The sequence below is a fragment of the Tursiops truncatus genome, chromosome 8 (assembly GCF_011762595.2).
Source record: "Tursiops truncatus isolate mTurTru1 chromosome 8, mTurTru1.mat.Y, whole genome shotgun sequence".
NCBI lineage: Eukaryota > Metazoa > Chordata > Mammalia > Artiodactyla > Delphinidae > Tursiops > Tursiops truncatus.
In genome coordinates, this window is record NC_047041.1 from 57,076,013 (window position 1) to 57,100,311 (window position 24,299).

General features: G+C 47.8%; 1 protein-coding gene and 1 long non-coding RNA gene across 10 annotated transcripts in view; one reads left to right on the forward strand and one right to left on the reverse strand.

Moving 5' to 3' along the window:
• C2CD3 (C2 domain containing 3 centriole elongation regulator) overlaps positions 1-24,299 on the forward strand; it is a 130,380-nt gene that overhangs the window by 105,673 nt on the left and 408 nt on the right. For 5 of the 9 annotated variants that reach the window (XM_019946558.3, XM_073808464.1, XM_073808466.1 and 2 more), the window contains 3 exons: positions 1,873-2,791; positions 7,315-7,426; positions 22,164-22,955. In XM_019946558.3, the coding sequence (XP_019802117.1) occupies positions 1,873-2,791; positions 7,315-7,426; positions 22,164-22,304 (1,172 nt within the window). In that variant the 3' untranslated portion in view covers positions 22,305-22,955. Of the gene's footprint in view, positions 1-1,532; positions 1,832-1,872; positions 2,815-7,314; positions 7,427-22,163; positions 22,956-24,299 lie in introns of those variants that run through there. The other 4 variants (XM_033862294.2, XM_033862295.2, XM_019946564.3 and 1 more) reach the window with 4 other exon arrangements.
• LOC117313411 (uncharacterized) overlaps positions 8,792-24,299 on the reverse strand; it is a 28,534-nt gene continuing 13,026 nt past the window's right edge. Inside the window, exon 2 of the long non-coding RNA XR_012333428.1 lies at positions 8,792-23,832. This is a non-coding gene — a long non-coding RNA (uncharacterized lncRNA). The remainder of the gene's footprint in view (positions 23,833-24,299) is intronic.

Genomic DNA, 24,299 nt, shown 5'->3' on the forward strand with positions numbered 1-24,299 from the left:
ATTCAAAAAGCATTTGAATGTGTGCCTTCAGACAAGTCTTTATGGCAAATAGAGACCAACAGCTTTCACCATCTTTCTTACTTACTTATTTACTGTCTTCCTTTTGAAAGGAGAGACGTAGTAGCGTGGCACTGGGACATGTGCAATGGAAAGAACATGGGTCTGAGAGGCAGGGGACCCAAGTCGAGTCCTTGGTGGGTTTGTGGCACGGACTTAACTGTTTGACTCTGAGCATACCCTTTCCCTTCTTGAGCTTCAGTTTCCCCAACCAGAAAAAGGGGAATGGATTAGATGAGTTCTTCAGTGGCAGTTCGTGAACTCGTGCCACTCTATTTTCAGAAAAACTCAGCTACAAACATATTTCAGATTTTAATTCTCAGAGGCCAGAAGACTACACTTTTAGCAAGCACCCCAGATGATTCTAGGTGTTGGTGGTCCATAGTCTACCCTTTGAAAAGCCCCCTTAAGTGGTGGTTCTCACTTTGACTGTATTGATATCATTCAGGGAGATTTTTTTTTTTCTTGGCCACACCGCGATCTTAGCTCCCCGACCAGGGATTGAACCCGGACCCTCAGCAGTGAAAGCACAGGGAATTCCCGGGATCATTTTTCTCAAGCAGAATGTGTAGATTCTACACAGGAATGAATAAGTTCAGTTTTTTCTCTTTAAAGGGAAAGCAAGCCACCATGGTTGATATTAGACACAAACCTTCCTGCCCTCTTCTCCCAGATACCTAACCTTTTGGTAGCCAGGACCACAGAAGTGTACTCTGTGTTTGGCTTCCACTTACTGTTTATTGAGCCAACTGTGCCAGGCGTTACTGTGTCACTAGTTCTGGCAGGATACAGTGGTGGACAAGACAGGCATTGTCTGTGCTTTCATCAAGCATGCATTCTATAGTCAACCAAAGAAGCTGCCCCCCAGAAAGAAAGCATAAGAGCAAAACAGAGGGAGGCTTGTCTGGGGTGGAGGTGAGAGTGGATAAGGAGAATCCTTTTAAAGGTCATATTAAAAGAGGAGAGTGGGGAGAATCAAAGGCTTGAAGCCGAAGGGCCTTGAAGGCAAGCTTAGTAGTTTAATCTTTATCCTGGAAGAAAAAGGGGAGTTCTAAGCAAGGGGATGACGGAAGGAGAACTGATTTTCACAAGGAGAGGATGAATTTTGAAAGGAGTTACTGAATGCCTATATATGTGCTACACAATGTATGCCTATTTATCTCATATATTTTTCACCATAACGCTGTGAAAAAGGTGGTGTTTTATCACATTTTAAAGATAAACAGACTCAGGGTAGTTTGCTCGTAACCACAAAATTGACAAGTGACAGTAGAGATTTGAACCCAAGCCTGACTGGCTCCAAAGCCTGTGCTCTTTCCAGCACACCATGCCGCCTCCATTTTCTTCACAAATCTCCACAGCCTTATCATTTGGTTGATGGGTATTTCTTTGCTTTTATTTTCCAAATAAAATAGTTCTAATAGCTGTCATCAAATAGGTAAATAAGTGGATTCTCATTTTGGTTTTTAATATAGGTAATTACTGCAGTAAATGGAAGCATGAACATTCCTACCAGGACTCCCAGCTCCCAAGAATTCCTGAGCATGAGCAGATAGTCTCTGAAAGTGTTTCCACAGACGTAACCACAGCTATAAATGGATTAGATTTTGGTCCTCTGATATTAGAATAAAATGCTAGAAATTGTACCGCCTTGAATATAGTTTCACTGACTCTTGGGGGCAAATTAACTATTATCTTCAAGGTTTGTTCAAAGGTCTGATTGCAAGACTACATCTGAAACTAGAAGCTAATGTGGGAAAGTTGAGTGGTCTGGGGCCCTACCTTGTAGTAAGAGTGATATCTGTTACTGTTTAGATCTGCAGACTATCACCCGGAACTCCCAAGGATCTTTGCGTTCTCACCAAGCGAGGAGTAGAAGCAGAGAAGTCACCACCCTCCCAGATGCTCAGGACATAGCCACGCAAGAACGAAGCACAACTCCAGACCTGCCATTGGCAAGAGCTCCAGATGAGGGCAGAAACTCCCCACCTCCCTCTACTCTTGAAGAGACTTCAGGTGGAAGAGGAGTGCTTCACGAGGCCCTGGGGCACAGGGTACCCACCACAAGAATGCAGAGCAGTGAGGACACCAGGGCAGGCCTGGCCTACAGTGATGAGGACTATGAAGAAGACATCATTGAGCCCAGGGCCCTCAATGAGGTCACCACCGTGACAGACAAAACTAGCCCTTGGTCCAGTTTCATGTCAGATGCAAGTGAGATCATCAGCCCTCAGCCTGATGAGGGGCAGAGGGAAGGCCCCTCTTGTCCTTCAGAGCCTTTCCCCAGAGAGGAGCTCAAGGTCAGAAGTAGCTTTCTGTCCAGCCCGGAAAGGACTGTTAACCCCCACTTGCATAGGCAGGGCTCTCCTAGCCAAAGTATTGTTCCTTGTGAGGACATGGCCTGTAAGGCCAGGATTGGAGAGCCTGCCTCAGCAGGCCCTCAGCTCAGCTCCCATGTGACACTCTCAGGAGCCCAACAGAGCAAAACCTGTGTTGGGTGGCACTCACCAAAGGCAGGCCAGGACCAGGAGCCCAAGCCAGAGGCCCAGGCTGAGAAGGAAGTGGCCTCTGATGAGCTAAGTGACTCTGCTGATAGCTCTGAGAAGCTCCCTCTACACCCAGCCTCCCAGAGCAGAAGGGAAAACCATAAGCAGCCACCCATCAACTGCCCTGACATCAGGCAGAAGCAGCAGACATCTGGGTCAGAGGTGTCCACGAAGCAGAGCATCCTTCTGTATCCTTTGGTGTTTCCCCCAGGTAGCCCCTTAAGCCATCTCTAGGCATTTTGGGTGCCGGTGCTTAGGCCAGCCGCATGAGCGTGAGCATTGTCCCCCCTCATAGAATGCACTCAGGGGCATGGGGAGCCCCTTCCTGCTGAAGACTCACCTGTACTGATCAGGTGCTACGATTCCCATTATCATCAGGCCTCTGAAGTATAATGCTTCGTACTGGGTTTAGATGTTGGTAGTACATTCATTAGCCTATCCTAGCCTGATTTATCTGATTAATCTCTGGGTATTTTACACCTGAAGGCAAAGTTCTGCATCTAAGGAATGAGACCATTAATCTCAGTTGAAATTTCAGGGGAGGATATAGAGAAAGAAGAGTCCTACCACGGATTGAGCATTTACCGTGTGCCAGGCACTTTACATACATTTTGCATTCGGCCACACAAGTCTTTAAAGTTGGTATCATTTCTATTTTGCGTGTAATGAAATGGAGACTCAGAGTTTTAGTGACTTGCCTAATTAACTTTTTTTAAGGGCAAGTGATGGGTCCAAGGGGAGGGGAAAGTGAGCACTGTTGAAATGGTCTTACCCAAGCCCCCCCAGGATGGCAGTGTTGATGGGGAGAGGGGCATCTGACATTCCCCCTCTTCCTCCTTTGAAATGCAGATGGGCATGTTATGGGGAAAGGAAACCACTTGGGACCATCAGTAGCCCTCACATCTGTAGCCTAACCAGCTGATCACATCAGCTCACCTGATATCCCAACAATAAGCAGGGGTTATTGCAGGGCTGGTGGGTGAAGCAGGCTGCCTTTGTAGTGCTTTGCAGTCCTTTCTCCACTAGAAATCAGGGGGCCTGACTTCGACCATTCGGACCCAGCTCTTACTACTTGTGTAACATCAAGCGTATAGTTTAACCTTTCTGAGCCTCGATTTCTTCACCTATAAGATGGAGGTAATAATCCCTTACCCACCAGACTGCACATTCCCAGGGAGGTCAAGGACCTTGTCTTTCTCCATGTCCCCAGACATGACACACAGAAAGGATCAGTAAATATAGATTGAAATGAGCTATCAGTTTCACAGGATTCTTGAGAAAATCAAATGAGTGGGAACATTTGTACGTACCACACAGATGTGATTCTTGATGCAAGGCAGAGAGAAACCTGAGGGTAGGGGGTATGGGCTCAGGAGAGGCTTAAAGCGTGAAATGGCTAGAGGCTGAGCACTGAAAGCAGAGTGCCTCGGTGTTCTTTCCTGGCCTCATTCTTCCTGGCTTCTGATGTTTCTGCCTCTGCAGTCGATTTAGTTGTGCTCAGAATTTATGGTCAGTGGAGGAGCAGTCACATGTGCCAGGTCCTAAGGGCACTGCTTTAATTCGGGCCTTCCCGACTACTCATTCTTTCAAAAAGTGAGTATTACCAGGCCTGGTGCTGTGTAATGACGACAGAGATTTGAATCAGACCTTACCTCGAGAAGTTCCCGTTATGAGGTAGGAGACAGGTAATGACAGTAACAGTAAATAGGCAGTGATAAATAGCCTTTATTGTTCTAAGGCATGGACAAAATGCTAGGGAACAAGAGGTGGAAGCTGCCATAACTCTGGAGGTATCCCAGAAAGAGAGACAGTAGAGCTGGACCTCAAAGATGAATAGCCATTCTGTAGGCAGGGACAAGAACGTTCTAGTCACAGCGAACTGTGTGCGCAGAGGCGTAGCCACTTGAAGGAGCCTAGCCTGTGGGCAGAAGTCACTGTGGTTAGAGCCCCCAGATAAGAGGGATGGTGAGGGGTGAAGCTGGGCTGGATCTGAAGGGGCCTTTTATATCTGGCTAAGGTACTTGGACTCTGTCTTGTTAGCAGATTAAACTTCAGTTTCCTTATCTTTAAATAAATAAGTAATAACAGTAGTTTTCTTGTGGGGTTGTTGTGAAAATTGAATTAACAATGTAAACTACCTAGCATAGTGCCTGGTGCGTAAATAGTGTTCAGTAAATGTTAAGCAAGCGTATGATTGGTCAGATTTACATATTAGAAAATTCTCCCAGTGCCTTGTAGAGGGTGGATTAGGTCAGTGGAGACCAGAAGCAAGGAGACCAGGTAGGAAACTTGCAGTAATAATGAAAGATGAAGAAAGTCTGACCTAAAGCATAGACTGTTTTATGATGAGGAAAAGGAGGAGGGATCTGAGAGGATTAGATAGGGGCAGGGTGAGAAAGAGGAAAATAGAAGTATGACTGAGAGATTTCTGTCACAAGTTAGGTCATTTCTGTCACAAGTTAGGTCATTTACTAGATTTCAATCACAAGTTAGGTCATTTACTAGGAAATAGCAAATGAAGGCAGACAGTTTGGAGGGAAGAGGCAGATTTCTATTTTGCACATGTGCCTGTGAGACGTCCAGGAGGAAATGCAGGCCCGGAGTTCAGGATGAGATCAGCTATAAAGGTAGATATCTCTGGAAACAGACAAGAACAGCAAGGAGACAGGGAAAGGGAGAGCCACACAAGACAGAGCCCTGAGGATCACCAGTACTTGAGGGCAGGGGGAGCAGACGCGCCCATGGTGGAGGTGGAGGAGGGCCGGCGAGAGAGATGGGAGCGGCAGGGTTTCGGGGAGTGGTGGTCAGCACCCTGATGCTTAAGACAAGTCCAGCACAATGTGGACTGACATGTATTCGCTGGCTTTAGCATTAGGAGGACAGTGCAGAGGTGGGGATGGAAAGCAGATTTCAGTAGGTGTGAGGGAACCAGTGGTGACTTTTCCCCCTCAACTGGGGAGACAGGAAGGGCTGACATTTACTGAGTACATGCTATGTGTCAGGCACCATTCTAAGCACTTTGTATATATAATGTCATTTAATTCTCAAAACAAAAGGTATAATTATTATATCCATCTTACAGGTGAAGGAACAGGCACAAAGTGTGAACTTTTGTGAAGGTACCATCTAATAAGTGACACAGGTTACTGTTGGAGCAAGACCCTTAGAAAGACAGGTGGTGCTGGGCTGAGCAGGGGAGCTTGGTGTTTCAGCACACCCTGGGCACCTCCCAGCCAAGCTGACTGTCAGGCTGAGTCCTCAGCAGTCAGAGCGTGACAGCAAATAGGTCCTACCTCACCGGGGCCTCTGAGGAAGGCTGAGGTCAAAGGGCTCTTTCCCTTCAGGATCTCCAACTCCATCCCCACCTCTCTGTAGAAAAGTCAGGGACTTGAGCCAAAGCAGGAAATGATAACATTTCATTCATTCAGTAGATATTTATTGAACATTTATTGTGTCTCGGGTACTATGCTAGGTGACAGGAATATAATGTGAAAGAGAGCTCATCTTTGCCCTCCTCGAGTTCGAAGTCTAGCATGGAAGAACAGTGATAGACCAATTTGCATCAGAACCATACTTCGCTTATTGAACAGAAACAAATAGCCCATCAAAATAGTCCCCTCCTAAACTGAATCATTGCTTTGACTGAACAAATTTGTGGAACACTGTGTTCTCAACACAGTACTGGGTACCTCCAGAGGATATGGAGAAGTGCAAGATACAGCACCCGACTTCTAGGGCTCATGTCCAGGTGGTGGATCAGCTGTGCCTACTTATACAGAGCCCTCGTTTCTGGATGTGAGCACAGAACACCCAGGAGGACAGGCCCTCCTTCAATGCCAGGCAGCACCTTCCAGCCTAAGATGCTGCCCTGGAGCCACCTTCCCACCCCTACCCTGTCAGGTTTTGGCCAGCAGGCCCTCGGCAAGTATCACCCAGTGCTTGCTACCTGCCAGCCTCATGGGGCTCTAGGGAAGTAGTGAGGTGACTGAAGGAAATACACCGCCTCTGCCTTTGAGAAGCTTAGGGAATATTGGGGGAAACAAATTGAGAGTCATATCAGACTAAATAAGCATTAGCCGGGCTTCCCTGTGGTTAAGAATCAGTGGTTAAGAATCCACCTGCCAATGCAGGGGACACAGGTTCACGCCCTGGTCCAGGAAGATCCCACATGCTGCGGAACAACTAAGCTGGTGCACCACAACTACTGAGCCTGCGCTCTAGAGCCCGTGAGCCACAACTACTGAGCCTGCCTACCACAACTACTGAAGCCTGTGTGCCTAGAGCCCGTGCTCCACGCCAGAGAAGCCACCACAATGAGAAGCCCGCTCACCGCAACGAACAGTAGCCCCCGCTCTCTGCAACTAGAGAAAGCCCATGCGCAGCAACGAAAACCCAACGTAGCCAAAAAAAAAATTAAAAAAAAAAAAAAGCATTAGCCTGTGTTTCAGACTGGGCACTAGACTAGGAAAGGAGGGGTCACTGTGGCTGAGATTTAGAGGAGGGTTCCGGGAGGAGGCGGGATCTGAAGTGACCCATAAGTATAGACCAATTTGTTAGGAGTTGCAGAGCCTTCCAGGCAGAGGGAACCACTTGAGCAAAGGATTCATGGGCAGGAATAAGTTGGAGGGAAACAAAGGGTTGGTAGAGGTCAGAGGAGATGCTTGTCTGGGGAAGATTTCTAGGTATTTGTGTCCCTTAACTACCTTTATAGCCCAGAGCCCATTGTGGTGCCCAACTTCTTTTTACCTCCCCAGCAGTTGGAGGCCTCCCTGCGGATGCTCTCTCTCTCTACAGCTTTGCCACCACCAGCCACAGCAGATCAGGTAAGAGGACACCTGGCCGACCTCCTGTTTCCTATAGAGTCATAATCTCTTTCATGAAAGCATACAGGATGCAGAGTGGCCCTGGCCATGCTCCTGGAAAGGCAGCAGCAGTGGTCACTCTCCAAGCTTGTGCTGAGCGTATCCTGTGGGCCCAGCAGTGGGAGGAGCTCGGGAAAAGTGAGGAAGAGCAAATGTGTTAAGAGCAAGGGCATCATCAGCTGAGATGACAGGTAGAAGAAATAGCACAGAAGTGTAAAAACAGGACTCAGCTAAGAAACACATACTGAGTGCTGTGGGAGCTCCAACTAAGCAAAGATGGGTTTGAATGGAGGAAGCTTCAAACAGGGAGACCGTGGCAGATGAGTAAGGTCTGGATGAAGAGAGTAACAGAGTGTTAGACCTATTTGTTGTTTACAGAATACCTCGTAACTATTCGTCATGCAGCTGAGTTAGGTGGTTGGAACCTTGGTGCAAATCCTAGCTGTGCTCTCTTCTGCCTTGACACAGCACTGGACCTTTCTCGCAGGTGGCACGGAAATAATATCTGCTTCTCTAATCATTCAGCATATATTTACTGAGTACCTGTGCTGTATCAGGCATTGTGCTAGGTGCTGAGCATGCAGTAGTAAATAAGGCAAATTCCCTGTCTTAACGGAGTACAAACAGTAAACAAAAAATATTTACAAATTGTGATGAGTCCTAGATGCTCGGAGAAAGAACAGGCTTTCCCTGAGGAGGCAGTGTTTAAGCTGAAAACGATGATCATGGTGGTGCTTGCCAGGTACCCAGCACTGTTTGAAGCACTTTAGGTTAACTCCTTTAATTCAGCAACCTGATGAAGTACATACTTTTATCCCTATTTTAAGATGAGAAAACTGAGGCACAAAGCGATTAAGTAACTTGCCTCACACAGGTAGTTAAGTGGTAGAACCAGAATTAGAACCCAAGCAGTCTGGTTTCAAAATCTGTGTTCCTAACTACTGTGCTGTACTGAGGAGGAGACACAAAGCCCCTGCCTCATGGAGCTTTTATTTTATTTTTAATTCTCCTTTTTATTATTTGGGCACGCAGTTTATAAGAGTAAATGAAATCTTGGAGTAAATTTCTATTGGTTGTACAGTTGCGATGGTTAGGCTCATCTCATCTCACCAACAGTCCAATGAAGACTTTTTTTCTTTTTATTTAATTTTTATCTTAGATTGAAGTATTGTTGATTTAAAATGTTAGTTTCAGGTGTACAGCAAACTGGTTCAGTAATACATATACACATATCCATATTTTTTCAGATTCTTTTCCCGTATAGGTTATTATAGAATATTGAGTAGGGTTCCCTGTGCTATACAGTAGATCCTTATTGATTATCCATTTTGGGTTTTTTTTTTTAATATTTATTTGGCTGTGCCTGGTCTTAGTTGTAGCACACAGGATCTTCGTTGCTGCGTGCAGGATCTTTCAGTTGAGGCATGTGGGATCTTTAGTTGCAGCATGTGAGATCTTTAGTTGCGGCATGTGAACTCTTAGTTGTGGCATGTGGGATCTAGTTCCCTGACCAGGGATTGAATCTGGGACCCCTGCATTGGGAGCACAGAGTCTTAGCCACTGGATCACCAGGGAAGTCCCGATTATCCATTTTATATATAGTAGTGTGTGTATGTTAATCCCAAACTCCTAATTTACCCCTCCCCCTGCCACCTTTCCTCTTTGGGAACCATAAATTTGTTTTTGAAGTCTGTGAATCTAATTCTGTTTTATAAATAACTTCATTTGTGTTGGTTTTTTTAGATTCCACATGTAAGTGAAATCATATGATATTTGTCTTTGTCTGAGTTACTTCACTTAGTATGATAATCTCTAGGTCCATCCATGTTGCTGCAAATGGCATTATTTCACTCTTTTTTATGGCTGAGTAATATTCCATTGTATATATGTACCACATCTTCTTTATCCATTCCTCTGTTGATAGACGTTTAGGTTGCTTTCATGTCTTGGCTACTGTAAGTAGTGCTGCAATATATATATATATATTGCAGCACTAGTTACAGTTGCACTATATATTGATATATATCTCCAGAGAAAACCATAATCCGAAAGGATACATGCAACCCAATGTTCATTGCAGCACTACTTACATACACACACACACATACATACATACATACATACATACATACATACATACATATATATCCAGGAGTGGATTACTGGATCATATGGTAGTTCTATTTTTAGTTTTTTAAGGAGCCTCCATACTGTTCTCCATAGTGGCTGTACCAATTTACATTCCCACCAACATACATTCCCACCAACAGTGTAGGAGTGTTCCCTTTTCTCTACACCCTCGCCAGCATTTGTTGTTTGTAGTCTTTTTGATGATGGCCATCCTGACCGCTGTAAGGTTGATATCTCATTGTGGCTTTGATTTGCATTTCTCTAATAATTAGCCACGTTGAGCATTTTTTCATGTGCTTTTTGGCCATCTGTATGTGTTCTTTGGAGAAATGTCTATTTAGATCTTCTGCCCATTTTTTGATTGGGTTGTTTGGTTTTTTTGATGTTGAGCTTGAGCTGTTTGTATATTTTGGATATTAATCCCTTGTCAGTCACTTCATTTGCAAATATTTTCTCCCATTTTGTGGGTTGTCTTTTCGTTTTGTTTATAGTTTCCTTTGCTGTGCAAAAGCTTTTAAGTTTAATTAGGTCCCATTTGTTTATTTTTGTTTTTATTTTCATTACTCTAGGAGGTGGATTGTGGAGCTTTGAAAAAAACAATTTGAGAGAATAATACATGCTATGAGCAAAATGTATTAGCTTATTTGTTAATTATAATAGCCAACCCCTATGTAATGCTTACCGTGCACTAGACATTATTCTAAGCATTTTACATGTATAAACTGATTTAATTCTCCCAAGAACCCAATAAGAGGGGTACTATTGTTATCCCCATTTAATAGATGAGAAAACTGAGGTTCCCATACAGAACTTCCCATACAGACTTACAAGGTATTATAGTTTCTATTCTGTAGAAACTGAGACACATAAAGGTTAAGTAGGTTGTCACCTACCCAGGGTCTCCCAACCAGTATGACTGCAAACTCTGTGCTTTCCGTTGCACCACTTTAAAATCATGACACTTGGCTTACGGTATATTTTTCTAGCTAATTTGCCTTCTTTATATAGGTTTCATTTTGCAGTTAACGTTTAAACATTTTTTAATGCTCTTCCAGGGCCTACTTTGATGACAGATGGGGTCAGTCCAGAAGTATCCTGGGAGCCTAGGGGTATAGTCCTAAAGAGAAGCCATAAGATGTCTAGTTCTTTTACTGGTTTCCTTCCCCACTTCTCCCCCAGCTTCCCCAGCATCATTTTGAGGACACCTCATTTCTTTGGCACATTGATAAGTGTAAATTCCCACACATCTCAGTTTTTATCAAATTTGTATTCCTGTCCTAGAGGAGGAGAGGTGCCAGTCCCCACCAGAAGCTCTGCATTTCCGTGGCCTTATTTCTACTCTGGTTCAGGTCACCAGTTCATCTCCTTCTACTCTGCATCTTCCTTTGCATGCCCCATGTATTCACGTCAGCACTTATGCTAGGGTAGCAGGGCTGTGTCCAGCACCAAGCACAAGCTTTTGAACAAGACATCTATGATATGAAATACTGAATCTGCGACGTGGCTAAGTGATCTTGGGCAAGTGACTTGACCTTTCTGAGTCTTGGTTTTTTTTAAAGTAACATCAGGCTAATAGAATTCTTACCTAATAAGAGGATGACAAGAATTACCCTAGAGGAAAAACGCAGACACTGTTAGTTTCCTTTCCCTCTTCCCCTCCCAGCCAAGTGGGTGAGATGTGCCTTGTAGGAAGGGAGGTCTGTGAGTCACTGTGTCTGAGCTGTCAGCTCTCAACTGCCAAATGGAACTGCTGTTCCTGCTTTTGTGCTGTTCCTGCTTTTGTGTTTCTGCCTTCATGATGTGCCAGCTCCTGGGGGGACTTATTATCTTTGATCTATTAAACATAAGATACAAAGGGTGGGAGAGGGATGTAATAATGTTTACTTCAGTTAAAGGGCAAGTCTAGTTTTGAGAAGATAAAGTCTCATACACTTTGTAGCCTTTTCTCTTTCTTGCCCACAGCAAAACTCCATTGTTTGTCTGCTGCTCTCAGGAACAGCTCCCTCCTCAGGACCTTATTCGGGGTCCTGGTTAGGGTAGCCAGTCATCACAGTTCACCCGAGCTGTCTCATTTTCAGCATTGAAAGTCCCACGATCCAGGAAACATCAGGGTGTTCGTTGTCCTCACTGGTGATGAGCCTTTCTCACTACTTGATGTGTTTGTAGCAGCACGTTTTCTGCAACTTATGCTCTTGGCTTCATTCCTTCTTCACACCCTGGTCTCAGTTTATTACCATTTCCCTTCAGCATGAAGAACTTCCTTTAGAATTTCATGTAGTGCAGACCTACTGGGAGCTGATGCTCTCAGCTTCAATTGGCTGAAATGTATTTTGCCTTCATTTTTCAAAGATACTTTTTCACTGGATATAGAATTCTAACTTGAATTGTGTTTGTTTTAGCATTTTATTCATTCATTCATTCATTCATTCATTTTTAATTTTGGGCACGCCGTGCAGCTTGTGGGATCTTAGTTCCCCAACCAGGGATTGAACCCTGGCCCTCAGCAATGAAAGCTCCACATCCTAACTACTGGACGGCCAGGGTATTATCTGTTTTAGCATTTTAGAACTATCACTCCACATTCTACTGACCTCCATTGTTTCTGATGAGAAGCAGCTATCATCCTTATTGTTGTTGCCCGGAATGTTATGTGACCTTTGTTCTTTGGCTACTTTTAAGATTTTTTTCTTTGGTTTTCAACAGTTTGACTATGATGTTCACAGTTGCAGAGGCTGGGAATAGGATGGGGGAGGAAGAGCACATAGGTCTATTCAACAGTATTAACAATGCTTTAGTTCTTAGGTTGGGTTGTGGGTTTATTGATGTTCATTTTTATCATGCTTCATAATTTAAATATGTTAGTATTCTTTGGTATATTACACCATGAAATCACAAAATCGTATGTAATTTAAATTGTAAGAATGATTGAATGGTGACAAAATGGAGACACCAAGTCCTTCCATAGATTTGGCTGTGAATATGGATCAGAAGTATAGGATAGCGGGTGGGGTAGCATCTGAGATAAGGTACGTTTTTTTGGTTTTTTGTTTTGTTTTTTTTTATTTGGGAAAGGCTTCAGCTTTTTCTGTACAGCAGTGCAGTGACCAGTAGAGAAAAGAAGAAGGGAAGATGCAGGAGAGGGAGAGAATAGAAAGACTAGTCCCTGGATCCAGAGCACATGTGGAGATATTAGCCTGTTGAGAAGAAAAAGAAAACTCACCCTATAGCATACAAGCATACAGGCAGACAGAGAAGATGGGTGCTAAAGCAGGTAGGATTAGATTTGGTGATAGAGTTTCCCATTTGATGGAAGCTTCTATTTTCTCTTATGTCCATTTATTTATTTATTTATTTTGGCCATGCCATTTGGCATTCGATATCCTAGTTGCCCGACCAGGGATCGAACCCACACCCCTGGCATTGGAAGCACAGAGTCCTAACCACTGGACTGCCAGGGAAGTCCCTGTTTTCTCTTCTGTCTTCTATTTGTGGTTATGTTTCAGGCACAGTCAACAGCTCAAAGTGAGAGGTGGGCAGGGGAGGGCAGGAGCCTTGTCCTGTACCCCCAACTTGAGGATTCCATCTATTTTGCCTCTTCCTAAGGCTCTGAAGGCTGAAGAGGAGCATTTTGAGAGGCTGACTCTTCTCACCCAGTGTCCTGGGACAGCTATACTTAGCTCACCTGGCTCCACCACAAGATCTAAGGGAAGGCCTAATCCTTCAACCACACTGAAAAATGCACCTGAACCCAGGAACCTCCCAGACAGTCTCCATTTCTAGCATTTGTGAAACAGGTGTTTTCCCCTTTTCCCCACAGTATAGTGGATACAGTTCTCTGTGTGAACTTCGTCAAGTCTTCTGATTTTTCTGAGTCTGTGTCATCTGTCAGATGGGGTGATCAGGCCTCAAAGCATGGTTGCACTGAAGAGCACCAGGTGTCACACAGATAGGGTATAGAGGCCAGCTCTCAGCCCCCCTTCCTCATGACTGTTTCATCTTCTGGTTGTCACCTCTTCAAGAAGCAAAGGAGGGAGGAGGATGGCGGGTCTAGCAGGACCACTGAACAGCCATCCAGTGGCACCTTTGAAATTCCTTATGAATCAGTCAGGTTCTGCTGCCTCTGCTTTCTCTTTCCTCTTTGTGATAAAGTAACTCTTCAGTGGGACAGCTCCCTAGTTTTATGTATAGTTACTTCTGATTCTGTTTGCTTAGCTGCCAGGGGCAAACTAGTTTTATCAACTTCTCTAAAAGGGGAGGTCGAGGATGAGATAGCACTAATGTACATGTTGTTTTCCCCAGACTTACGTCTTCTGCTCTTGTAGATGTTTCTTTGGGGAAATTTCAACCACTTCAATTATTTCAGTTATTATTACAGTTTGATGACTCTCAAATCCTTATCTTCAGTCCAGACTTCTCTGCCATGCTGCAGACACACATGGATCCACCTACATCCTAGAAGCCTTTACTTGATGTTACAAACAATTCAGCACATCCAGACCTTGAGCTTGTCATCTTCCTTTGCACACCCCCTCTACCGCCAGCGTTCCTTATCTCAGTAAACACAACCATGGGTCGGGTAGTTACCCCTGCCAGAGCATGTGTGTCGTCTTCCCCTCCTCCTACACCTTTATCCCCCACAACCCACCATCACCAAGGCCTGTGAATTCTGTCCCCTAAATATCTTTGAATCCACTCACTTCTCACCATTTCATTATCTAGCCCCAGTTGTTTCCCCCATAGCTGTTTCTAACTACTCTTACTCACAGCCACACTTTCCCACCACCATGTGTCTCCATACTGAAGCCAGTGTGACTGGCCACTGTAATCTGACTCTTACCCCACTCTACCACCGGAGGAGGGAGGGACTCTTCAAGGTTGTCAAAATCCAAAAAAAAACCCTCCATATTCCTAAACCAGTTATTAAATCTGAGTGCCCAGTTTCTTTGATCTCTCAGCGGCATGTGACACAGTTGATCTCTCTCCTGTAAACATTTTCTTCACTTGTTTCTAAGGCATCAGTGCTTCTTGGTTCTCTTCTTCCCTTGGTGGCAGCTCCTGCTCAGCCGCCTTTGCTGGTTCTCCTTCATTTCCCCTACTTGTTAATAGGGGTGACCAGGGTGTGGTCTTTAGACTTCTCTATTTACACTTACTTTCTAGATGATCCTGTCTGATCTCAAGGCTTTAAATCCCCTCTATATGCCGAAGACTCATAATGATTATCTTAGCCCAGACCTCTCCTCTAACTCTAGGCTCGTATGTCCAGCTGCCTACTCAATATATCCAAACTCAACTCCAGATTTCATTCCTCAGCTCTGTTCCTTGGTCTTCCCCATCTCAGTTAATAGATATTCTATCCTTCTAGTTTAGTTGTTCCTGCCAAAACCCTTGGAATCCTCTCTGATGCCTTGATTTCCAATCCACCAGGAAATTCTGGCAGCTCTACCTCTAAATTCAGATCCATCCACTGCTCACCACTCCCACCACTACCTGGTCTAAACTGTCATCATCTCTCGCCTAGATTGTTGCAGGAGCCTCCAAACTTGCCTTTCTGCTTCTACCCTTGCCCCCATTCCCCATATAGTATCCTGTTAAGTTTTTAAGACGTTAAGTAAATCATCAATAAATCATGTGACTTCTCCACTCAGAACCCTCCAGTAACTTACCATCGATGACTAGGAGAGCCCGAGGTGGGTCTGAGGACAGGCAGGCCAGAGAGTAGGAAAGTAGTTTGGGCCTCAAACTTGAAATGTACATCTTTCAGCAAATTACAAAGCCAACAGTCCTGAGCTAGGTGCAGAAGTAGACAGAGAAGGAGCTGTGGTCCTCTCCCCCGCCAAAGCTTACAGTTCCCCAGGGGACTAAGCTTTATATGTAAGTTCCACCAACTCCACCAAGCGCCCGTCGTGCTTAAAGTGCTAGACGTGGTGCCATGGACCCTCTTCAGGGAGGTCACAGTTCCTTGAGAGGCACTGGCCACCAAACCACTCACTAACTTTCTCAAATGACATTAGCCTATATTAGCACTTAAGTAAAACAAAACAAAGAGAATGCGTACAGGGAAAGGAAGACAGAGCCATGTATGGTGGCATGAGTAGAATTCAGCAAAGATGAAGGAAAGGCTTTGAAGGCTGTGGATTTGGAGAAAAGAAACCTTTCAGAGAATCAACAGAATGTGGTAACTGGGAAGTACAAACAGGATGTGCTAGAGAGGAGGTCAGAGCTGGGGAGAGATCAGCCTGGACCAAAGCAGTCAGGATAGGAATCAGAAGTAAAGAGCAAGAATCAACCTGTCATCTGAGCTCCTGGACTAACCACAGGCCTGGAGCCAGATGCTACTGTTCATGAGGAGTGTGTGTAGGAGGCAGGAGGTCGGCAACAAGGCCAGGCACAAGTGTCCCCTTGAAAGCCTTGAGTTGTCCAACTCCCACCCCACCTTAGAGTTCTCACCTCCACTTGGCCAGACCACAGTGTTTCAGACATCATCGGGATCGAGGTGCTCCAGGCAGCTGGGGAGCTGAGTCAGCAAACCTGGTTTCTTTTTTTTCTTTTTTTTTTTATGGCTGCGTTCGGTCTTCATTGCAGCGCGCGGGCTTTCTCTAGTTGCGGTGAGTGGGGGCCCTTCTCATTGCAGTGTGCGGGCTTCTCATTGCAGTGGCTTCTCTCATTGCAGAGCACGGGCTCTAGGCGCACGGGCTTCAGTAGTAGTGGCGCACAGGCTTAGTTGCTCCGTGGCATGTGGGATCTTCCCGGACCAGGGCTCGAACCTGTGTCCCTTGCATTGGCAGGCGGATTCTTAACCACTGTGCCACCAGGGAAGCCCAAACCTGGTTTCTTGCCCTGGCTCTGCTTCTGGCCTTCTGAGGTACTGAACAAGGTCTGAGGAGGCAACACGGACGTAATTTGTGGCTATACGTCCCTCTTCTCTCCTACCAGGCAGTTTTGTATAGCGGTTAGGCACATGGCCTCTGAATCCAGACAGCCTAAGTTCAGAGCTCAGTTTTGCCACTTTCTAGCTGTGTAACCTGGTGCAAGTTACCTACCTTTTCTGTGCTTCAGTTCCTTTATCTGAAAAATGGGTGAAACAGTACCTGCCTCCTAGAGCTTGTGTAGGGTTAACCGAGTAAGATGTTAAGTACTTAGAGCAGTTTTTAGCACATGACATAGTAGGAACTATATGAATGTTAACTATTGTTATTTTTATCATCATTATTATTGAGACAACTTCCCCTCTTGTGCTGTTACATTCTGGGGGGACTAGTAGGGATAGGGACATCATCAAAAGCTTAGCACCAGGCGCAGGGAGCCGCAGGGACCTGGGAAGTTAGACCCCACAGGGCAGCCCCAGGAGGATGGAGAGCATTGCTCAGGGCCCTAGCAGTTGATTGTGTGCTCAGTTCAGACCCTGAGTTAGAGACCCAGGATGACCCACTGCCCCCACCTAAGGGTGGTAGAGCCCTAGCCTCAGAAGTCCGTGGCCTGCCTGCCTTTGAGTCCTGAGGCTGCTTCTTTTCTCCCAGGAGCCCAAAGAATTCTTCTGTCTCTTGGTTTCCCTTCCCCAAGCCCAGAGCCATCTAAGAGAAACACAGTCTTGGTAGAGGAGCCCAGTCCTCCATAAAATCACCAGACCAGATGTTTGGAGTCCAAGAGAAGTTCCTGAGCCTGGTGTCCTCTTCTCACCCTGTGGTCCAGGCCTGATGGCTGAGCTGCCCATCGTGGGGCAAGAAGCCCTGACCTGTTACCTCACCTCTTTTAGCTACCAAGTCCCTAGCCCTCTGCAGAGACCCAGGAGGAGTCCCAAAGGTCAAAGAGCTTCTGATTCAGGCCACACAAAGCTTTGAGGAGGAGATGAGCTCTCTGGCCAAGGGTGTACAGAAGTCAGGGGAAGCAGCCAGAATTGGCTGGTGCCCACCTTGGCCCAGATGCAGTTTGGCCGGCACCGCGAGGGAAAGGGCCTGCGGGTCTGCTGGGCAGGTGCTAGGCTCAAGTTGCCTGAGCGCTGAGGCCAGAGTCTGGGAGGAGCCAGGAGTTCCAAGAGTGTCTCTTTAACCCTTCCCTCTCACTGGCAGGGAGTGGGTTCAGAAGGTTGAAGAGTCTTGATCTAGTCTGGCGTCTTCACGGAGCAGGCTGGGAGACTGAGGCCCGGGCTGAGGGGTGACACAGGCCCTGCGGAATAGGCCGGTTGTCAGGGAAGCCTTCTCGGAGGAAGGCAAGGGAGGCATCAGGGGGTGGGGAGGAACAGAGGCAGCATGTAGGTAGTGAGAACCACATGACCAGAACTCTGAGGCAGGAATGGAGGGTGAGCTCAGAGCGTGGAGCCCAGCCATACTGCAGCTGGGTTAGGTGGTCAGATTTAGGATTGGCCTCTCAAGGCTGGGCACCTGGTCTGCGAGTCTTATCCTCGCTTCCCCCCTGCTCTTAGTTGCAGCTGCTGAGTTTGCTACTCTCTTTAGCACAGGGAAGTCCTAGTCCCAGCCTTTGGAGAGGACTCTGGGAGGGGAAGGCAGCCAGCCAGCCAAGTAGGTGAAAGTTGAACAAGGCAGGCGGCTCTAGGGAGCCTCACTCATCTCTGAAGCAGCCATCTGTTGGCAGCCCTATCCTAGCCAGCCAGAACCAGCTGGCTGTTTACTTTCTGTTTTCAGCTTTTTGGAAAGTTTTGCTTCCAGCCCCTGAGGCAGTGTTTATGTCATTGTAAGGGATCTGCTCTGGGGAAGAAAACAAAACTTCAGACCTGATGCCAGGCCCAGGGGCTCAACGGGTGGGGGGCAATGGTAGGGGGAGAGTATGGCCAGTCCTGGCCTAGCCCTGGGCATCCCTCTGGGGGTGCTGTACCCCACTTCTGCTCCAGCTGAAGTGAGGTCTCGGAACAGCAGGGCTTCATTTTGCTCTCCGCAGCTGGTGTCTCCAGCTTATTTAGCCCCTGTGCTTTTGTATCTGGCCAGAGCCTTGGTCACATCTGAATTGTATTTCAGCTTCACGGTAGACCTGGGGCAAAGAGGCAAACAAGTTCTCAGCTCCACTTGGTAATGAAGATACTGAGACCCAGAGAGACAAAGTGTCTTGGCCTCAAGCAAGTGGGGCAGTTGGGCTGGGCCACAGACCAGTGTTCCTTCCACTCCACCCCACTGCCTCCCCTCTGAGAAAGTCCCAGGGACACCCAGAAGCAGGGGTAAATGGGGGTGCCTGCACCTACCACCCTCCTGGAAACATGTGGTCTATGTAGGAATATCCATCTGGGGACTAGATGGAGGGAACCCAGAACACAGTGGCTTGAATCAGCTCACATTTCGAGGCCAAAGAAGAGGGCTGGAGCCTCCTGAGAGAGTGTTTGGAGAAGATGCTATCACAGGGAGCTGGCCAAAGAGGGAGCCATGGGCTGGGGTAAGTCCCTGGGTTACAGGGTGCCTCCTCCTGTATTACCTGCTCGTCCTGATCTGTTTTCAGATGAGGAAACCAAGGCCCAGAGAGGAAGTGACTTGCCCAAAGCCACTTGGCTAAGAAGTGGTAGAGCCAGGACTAGAGCCACTCCCCCACCAGGGTTAGCCTCTTGGTGTGAGGAACCCCTGGAAGCCCTATATTTTCCTGCCACCACTGCTCCTTACTCCTCCCCTGATGCTTTATTTTCTCCCTGCTGGAGTTCTGCCTTTGACATTGAAGGCTCCTTTGAGACGTCTGTCTCAAACAATAGGCCGAGAAGCCTGGGTGTCCAGGTGCCCAGAAAAGAGCAGGTCCCCATATTTGGAAGTGGGAGAAGTTAATAGGAGAGCTGGATGGATTTAAAGGGACAATCAGAGCCCCTCATATACTGCCAGGCTTAACACCCAGACCACAGTAAAGCCTGTTCTGTCCTTCACCGCAGGACAGGGGTCAGCCCCACGCCCCCCGATCATTGGAAAGTCCAAGAGGAATATGGTCAGTTCCTCCCCAGACATTCAGGAACTTGAGCCCCTCCCTTGCTGGGTTTGTCTTCCGCTCTCCATACCTGCAGTCAACCAGTCCCATACCCCTGGCTTTCCCAGCAAATAAATTCCTTCTCCGCACCTTTGCTCAATCTTAAGACTCTACCTGGAATATCCTCTCTCATACTCTTTGTTCAGATTCCACCTTCATGTTTCAAGTCCGTCTTCTTGAAAGTACCCTTCCAGGGACTTCACCCCACGTATGACACCCACTGTCCAGACTCCAAGGCCCCTGCAGCCCCTCAGTCTGATGGTCGTGCTTCCACGGGGGCTCCTCCTGCCTCCCCAGGGAGGCTGAGGCTCCTCAAACCATAAGCTATGGTGACAGTTTGCTGGTGCCCCCAGAGCTCCAGCAGGAGCATGGGAGTATTTTCAGAGGAGTGGTGGGTACATGGAGGGGTGTCCCTGCGTGGGCAGCTACACCTCTGCCCAGCCCCACCAAGGCTGTATGTCTCAGGATAGCAACCCTGACGAAGAAAGAGACTTTACTACTAGTCAAGATGTTTTTTAGACCCTTTTGAAGTCAACAAAAGCCACATGCTGCTGGCCTTCCACAGCTCTGCCCTGCCCAGTACACAGAGCCAAACCCCGTCCTGTCCCCGGGCCTGGGCCATGCAGGTAAGGCCCCCTAGGTGGCTGGGCCCAGGTGTGGGTACTGCGAGGTTGGCTGTGGCTGGTTCACAGATGTCAGCCCAGCTAGCAGGTGCAGGCCTGGGCTCATGCTGCCCCTGCAGTGGGTGACCTCACCCCACACACAGCTCTGCTGAAACCCTGCGCGTCTCAGATCCCACCTCTGCATGAAGCCGCCCTTTCTGAATGAATTGCTCTTTCTCTGTGCTCCCAGGCTCTAAGCTTCCTCTTTGGGATTGCTGGGTAGGTCAGCATTCGTCTCCCCTCTAGCTTGAGCAATCACTGGTTCTGGAATGAATGAAAGAATGACTGAATGAGATATTTGCTGCAAGAGGCAGTCTCCTCCCCAATTAATTTAAGCCTCTGGTCACCGTGGCTTGACCCATTCACTGGTCTATCAGCTACCAAGCTCCCATCTTGGACCTGTCTCAGTGGGAGTCACAAGCATCAGAGACAGGCCATGCCCTGCAGGAGCATCCAGTCTGGAGGGAGAGGGCCTCAGGCAGTGGCTGGGTGGCTGGCCTCCCCAGCCTGAGGCATTATGGGGTGCAGGTGCCTCCCATGTTTTGAAAGGAAGAACAAAAACACCAGGACGGGGTGGGTTTCCTTTCTCCCCTTTTAGCCTAGGCCTGCCTGGAAGATGGGGGAGCTGTATGTACTCACCTCTGCTGGGCATGTCCAGCCCCTAGCTCCGCTTTGCTCTTGGTTCTCCAGCAAAGAGAACCTGCCTGTGGGCTGTCAGCGCTGAGAGCTTGTCAGGTTGTATGCACTCCCTTGGCATTTAGAATTCCAGACTGGCAGGGACCCTCAAGGTTGCCTGACTTCCATTCCCCCTATCACTTCCCGGCTACTATTCTAATTCTTTGAATAGCTCTCTCTGTCTCCCCAGTTTAACTCTGAGCTGTGGAGATTGAGAACTGTTCATCTCTCTCTCCCTCTCACAGTAGGCAGTAAGAAGGTTAAAGAAGTGAAGGAAAGAAGGAATTACTGAATATTGCTGATCCCACAAGCAACTCTACTCCCACAAGCAATGGGCCTCAGTTTCCCATTAGCAGAATTACTAAGGGGCAGGGAAGTAGTCTTAATCCCTAGGGTCTCCACCAAGCTGATTCCTGGGGCATAGGGAGTGGTGCGTGTGCTTTCAGTATTTGGGGACAGGCTGCACGCTGTGGAGTCAGCCACGTTTGCCTGTCGGGGCAACTCCCATGTCCTTTCAGCACTGCCTCTTCCTATACCAGGCCTCCACCTCTTCCCTGGGGCCTTGCTGTCAGCCACCTGCCTGGGGTGGCTTTCCTGTATCCTTTGAGCTCCTTCAGGGCAGGAACCTGGCACAGAGTAAGCACAGAAACAAGCAAACAAAAGGGTTAGAGGAGCAAATGGGTGAGACATAGAGGAGTCCAAGGACCACGACGTCATAACCCAAATGCACACACCGTAAAGGGGAAATTCGTGATACCCAGTCAGCCCAAGACAGGGAGATGTTTGGTAGCAGGGCTGTGGGTATGTGCTTCATGACACCTGGCAGCTCCAGGAACTCCCCAGGGCCACACAGATAGTGTATTTTTCACCAGCATCTTCTCCCTGGCAGGGTCACACATGGGACAGTCACGCTTCGAGGACAAATGACTTGTCTAGACACATGCAGCAAGAGAAGGAATGTCCTGGAGGAGACTGCCCCTCCTTCTCCAGAGGCATAGAAGGAGTCTGAACAGGGGTTTACATCTTAGGTCTGCTACTCCGAGCTGTGGGACCTTGAGTTTATTTCACCTGAACTTTAGTTGCCTCATCCATGACATGGGAACCATGTACCAACCTATGGGGTCGAGGCGAGGGTTAAACACACTCAGGTATGTAAAGTGCTTTGTAAATCAGTCAGCTCTATACCAGTATTAGCCAAAGGACCAAAAGACGAGAAGAGTCAAAGTCATCTCTAGGCAGTGCCATGTGCGCAGTGCTAACCTAGCTGACCTCCTCTTCTCCAGGGCAAGAGCGAGACCACCGGGGGAGCCCTGTCCCAAAGGCCTTGTCGTCCCAGACCTAACTCGCTGCCTCCCAGCCTGTCTGAGGAAGAAACTCGCAGGATTGCACGAATATTTTCTTCCCGATACTCCCAGAAAGACTAATGCAGCCCAAGATACTGAGGGAAGGACCACCCACCCACTCACCCTCAGCCTTGTCTGGCCTCCCTCAGGGCTGTGAAAGCCCTGAAACCACCACCAGCCTTGTCCCTGGACACCAGTCAGCCCAGACTAGAGGAGCGTCACAGACCAGCCCAGTGTCCACCTGCCAGGACTTCAGCTTCCTCCTCGGATGGTGAGGCAAAGGCTAGAAATGGTGGATTCCAGTGCCCAAGTGGCCCACCCGTCTTTTGACCAAGGGACCCAAGCGGGCATCTTTCGGCTGGGAAACTCCTCCCAGTGTCCTTGACCAGAGCCTCCTGCTGACAGGAGCCTACCCTCTGCCTGAATATGATAGGCCCTTTTGCCTTAAAGGGGTTGGGGAGGGTGGGTGGAGATGTTGTGCCTCGCGCATAGCCAGGGAAATCCTGGGGCCGACCTCCAGTTCATTTGCTTGGGAATAAGGGTATTTTATAGATAAAATTATTTTTATGCTGTGTTGAAATAATCAGTAGGAGAGGAGGGGGAAATTATCTCCTTCAAGCTTTTTATCTGATTGTCTGAAACTCTAACCATGCTTTTAACTTATTGTTTTTACCCAGCTCTGAAGGTCATTGTTCCTGCCTGTGTTTGAATAAAATCATATTGGTATTTGTATTCTGTGCACAAGTGTTTCCCGGGTTGGCCACTGGACTGCAGTGTCAGAAATTTGCTTGTGCTCTGACAGCCAGAGAGAAAGCTTTGCAACCATACAATCCCTTGGAGAAGCTCATCTGGAACGGGGGGTCCAGGGTCACCATGAGACTTCTGACTCCTCCGAAGATTAGGTTGATGCAGATTAGGGTGACACCTAGTATTTCCTTTGCTGGTACCTCAGATCTATCAGCACAGTAATGGGGCTCATGGCACAGGCCTGCTCAGAATGCCCCATCTCTCTGGGATGAGTACATAGCTCTGGCTTAGACTGTCAGACTCCAAACATTCGAGCAGCTACCATAGAAAGGGCCTGTGGGGGCATTAGAAGGGGGCAGAAATGTGCAGAGTGGCTGGGAGGGAACTACCTGGAGGGCCCTGCTTTCCACCCCCAAGCATAGGTCATCTCAGTCCTCAGAACAACTCTATAACCCACATCTTATGATTCCCGTCTTATAGTTAAACTGAAGCTCAACGAAGTTAAGTGACTTGCCTCTGTTCATGTACTTAGGAAGCAGATCACACAAGACACCTCCAGACATGTCACAAGGCTTCTGCGCCCAGGATACAGCCAGTTAAGTGCTTTGAATTCAGGGAGTTCATGGAGGAAACCATGTGGGCTGGAGCAGTCAGAGAAGGCTTCCTTGAAGAGCTAAGTCTGGGGGTGAGACCAGGGAGGAACCAGCAGGGCATGCGGGCCACGGTCCAGCTGGGGAGAGAGCAGAGACGGGTCCGGCTCTGCCACTTCCCGATAGGTCGCCTCCGGCTTGACTGCGCAAGCCTCTATCTGTCAGAGCCTCTGTTGCCTCATCTGTAAAGCAAGATAACAAGCCCGGCTTCGCTGGGTTGTTGAGAAGATTAAATGAGATGACGTTTGTGAAAGTGGTTTGCCAGCAATTGGCACTTAATGGAAGCATAGGAAATGTCAGCCCCACCCACCCCTCCCCCACTGACCCGGAGCAAGTCAGTAGATAGGCAGGCTCACCACTAACTGTGAGGCAGGACATGCCCCAGAGGGTACAGGGTGATGCAGGGTGCCCCCCTCATCGGTCAAGTGCACTCAGACCAGCATGTCCCCCTTCATCTGTTTGTCTCGGCCCCCTAACCTTCGGCCTGCCAGCTCACCTCCTCCCCAGTGTCTCCCTCTCAGCTCACCAGCTGCCTGTCTGCCAGGAGCTTTCAAGGCCCAGGTCTCCGCCTCCCTTGAGGCCACAGAGAAGCTAGTGGCCTAGGCCTGAGGGGTTACGCCTCAGGTGAAGAATTTTCCTTCCCAATCCTGCTCCAGCTCCTGTAAATAACTTGATGGGG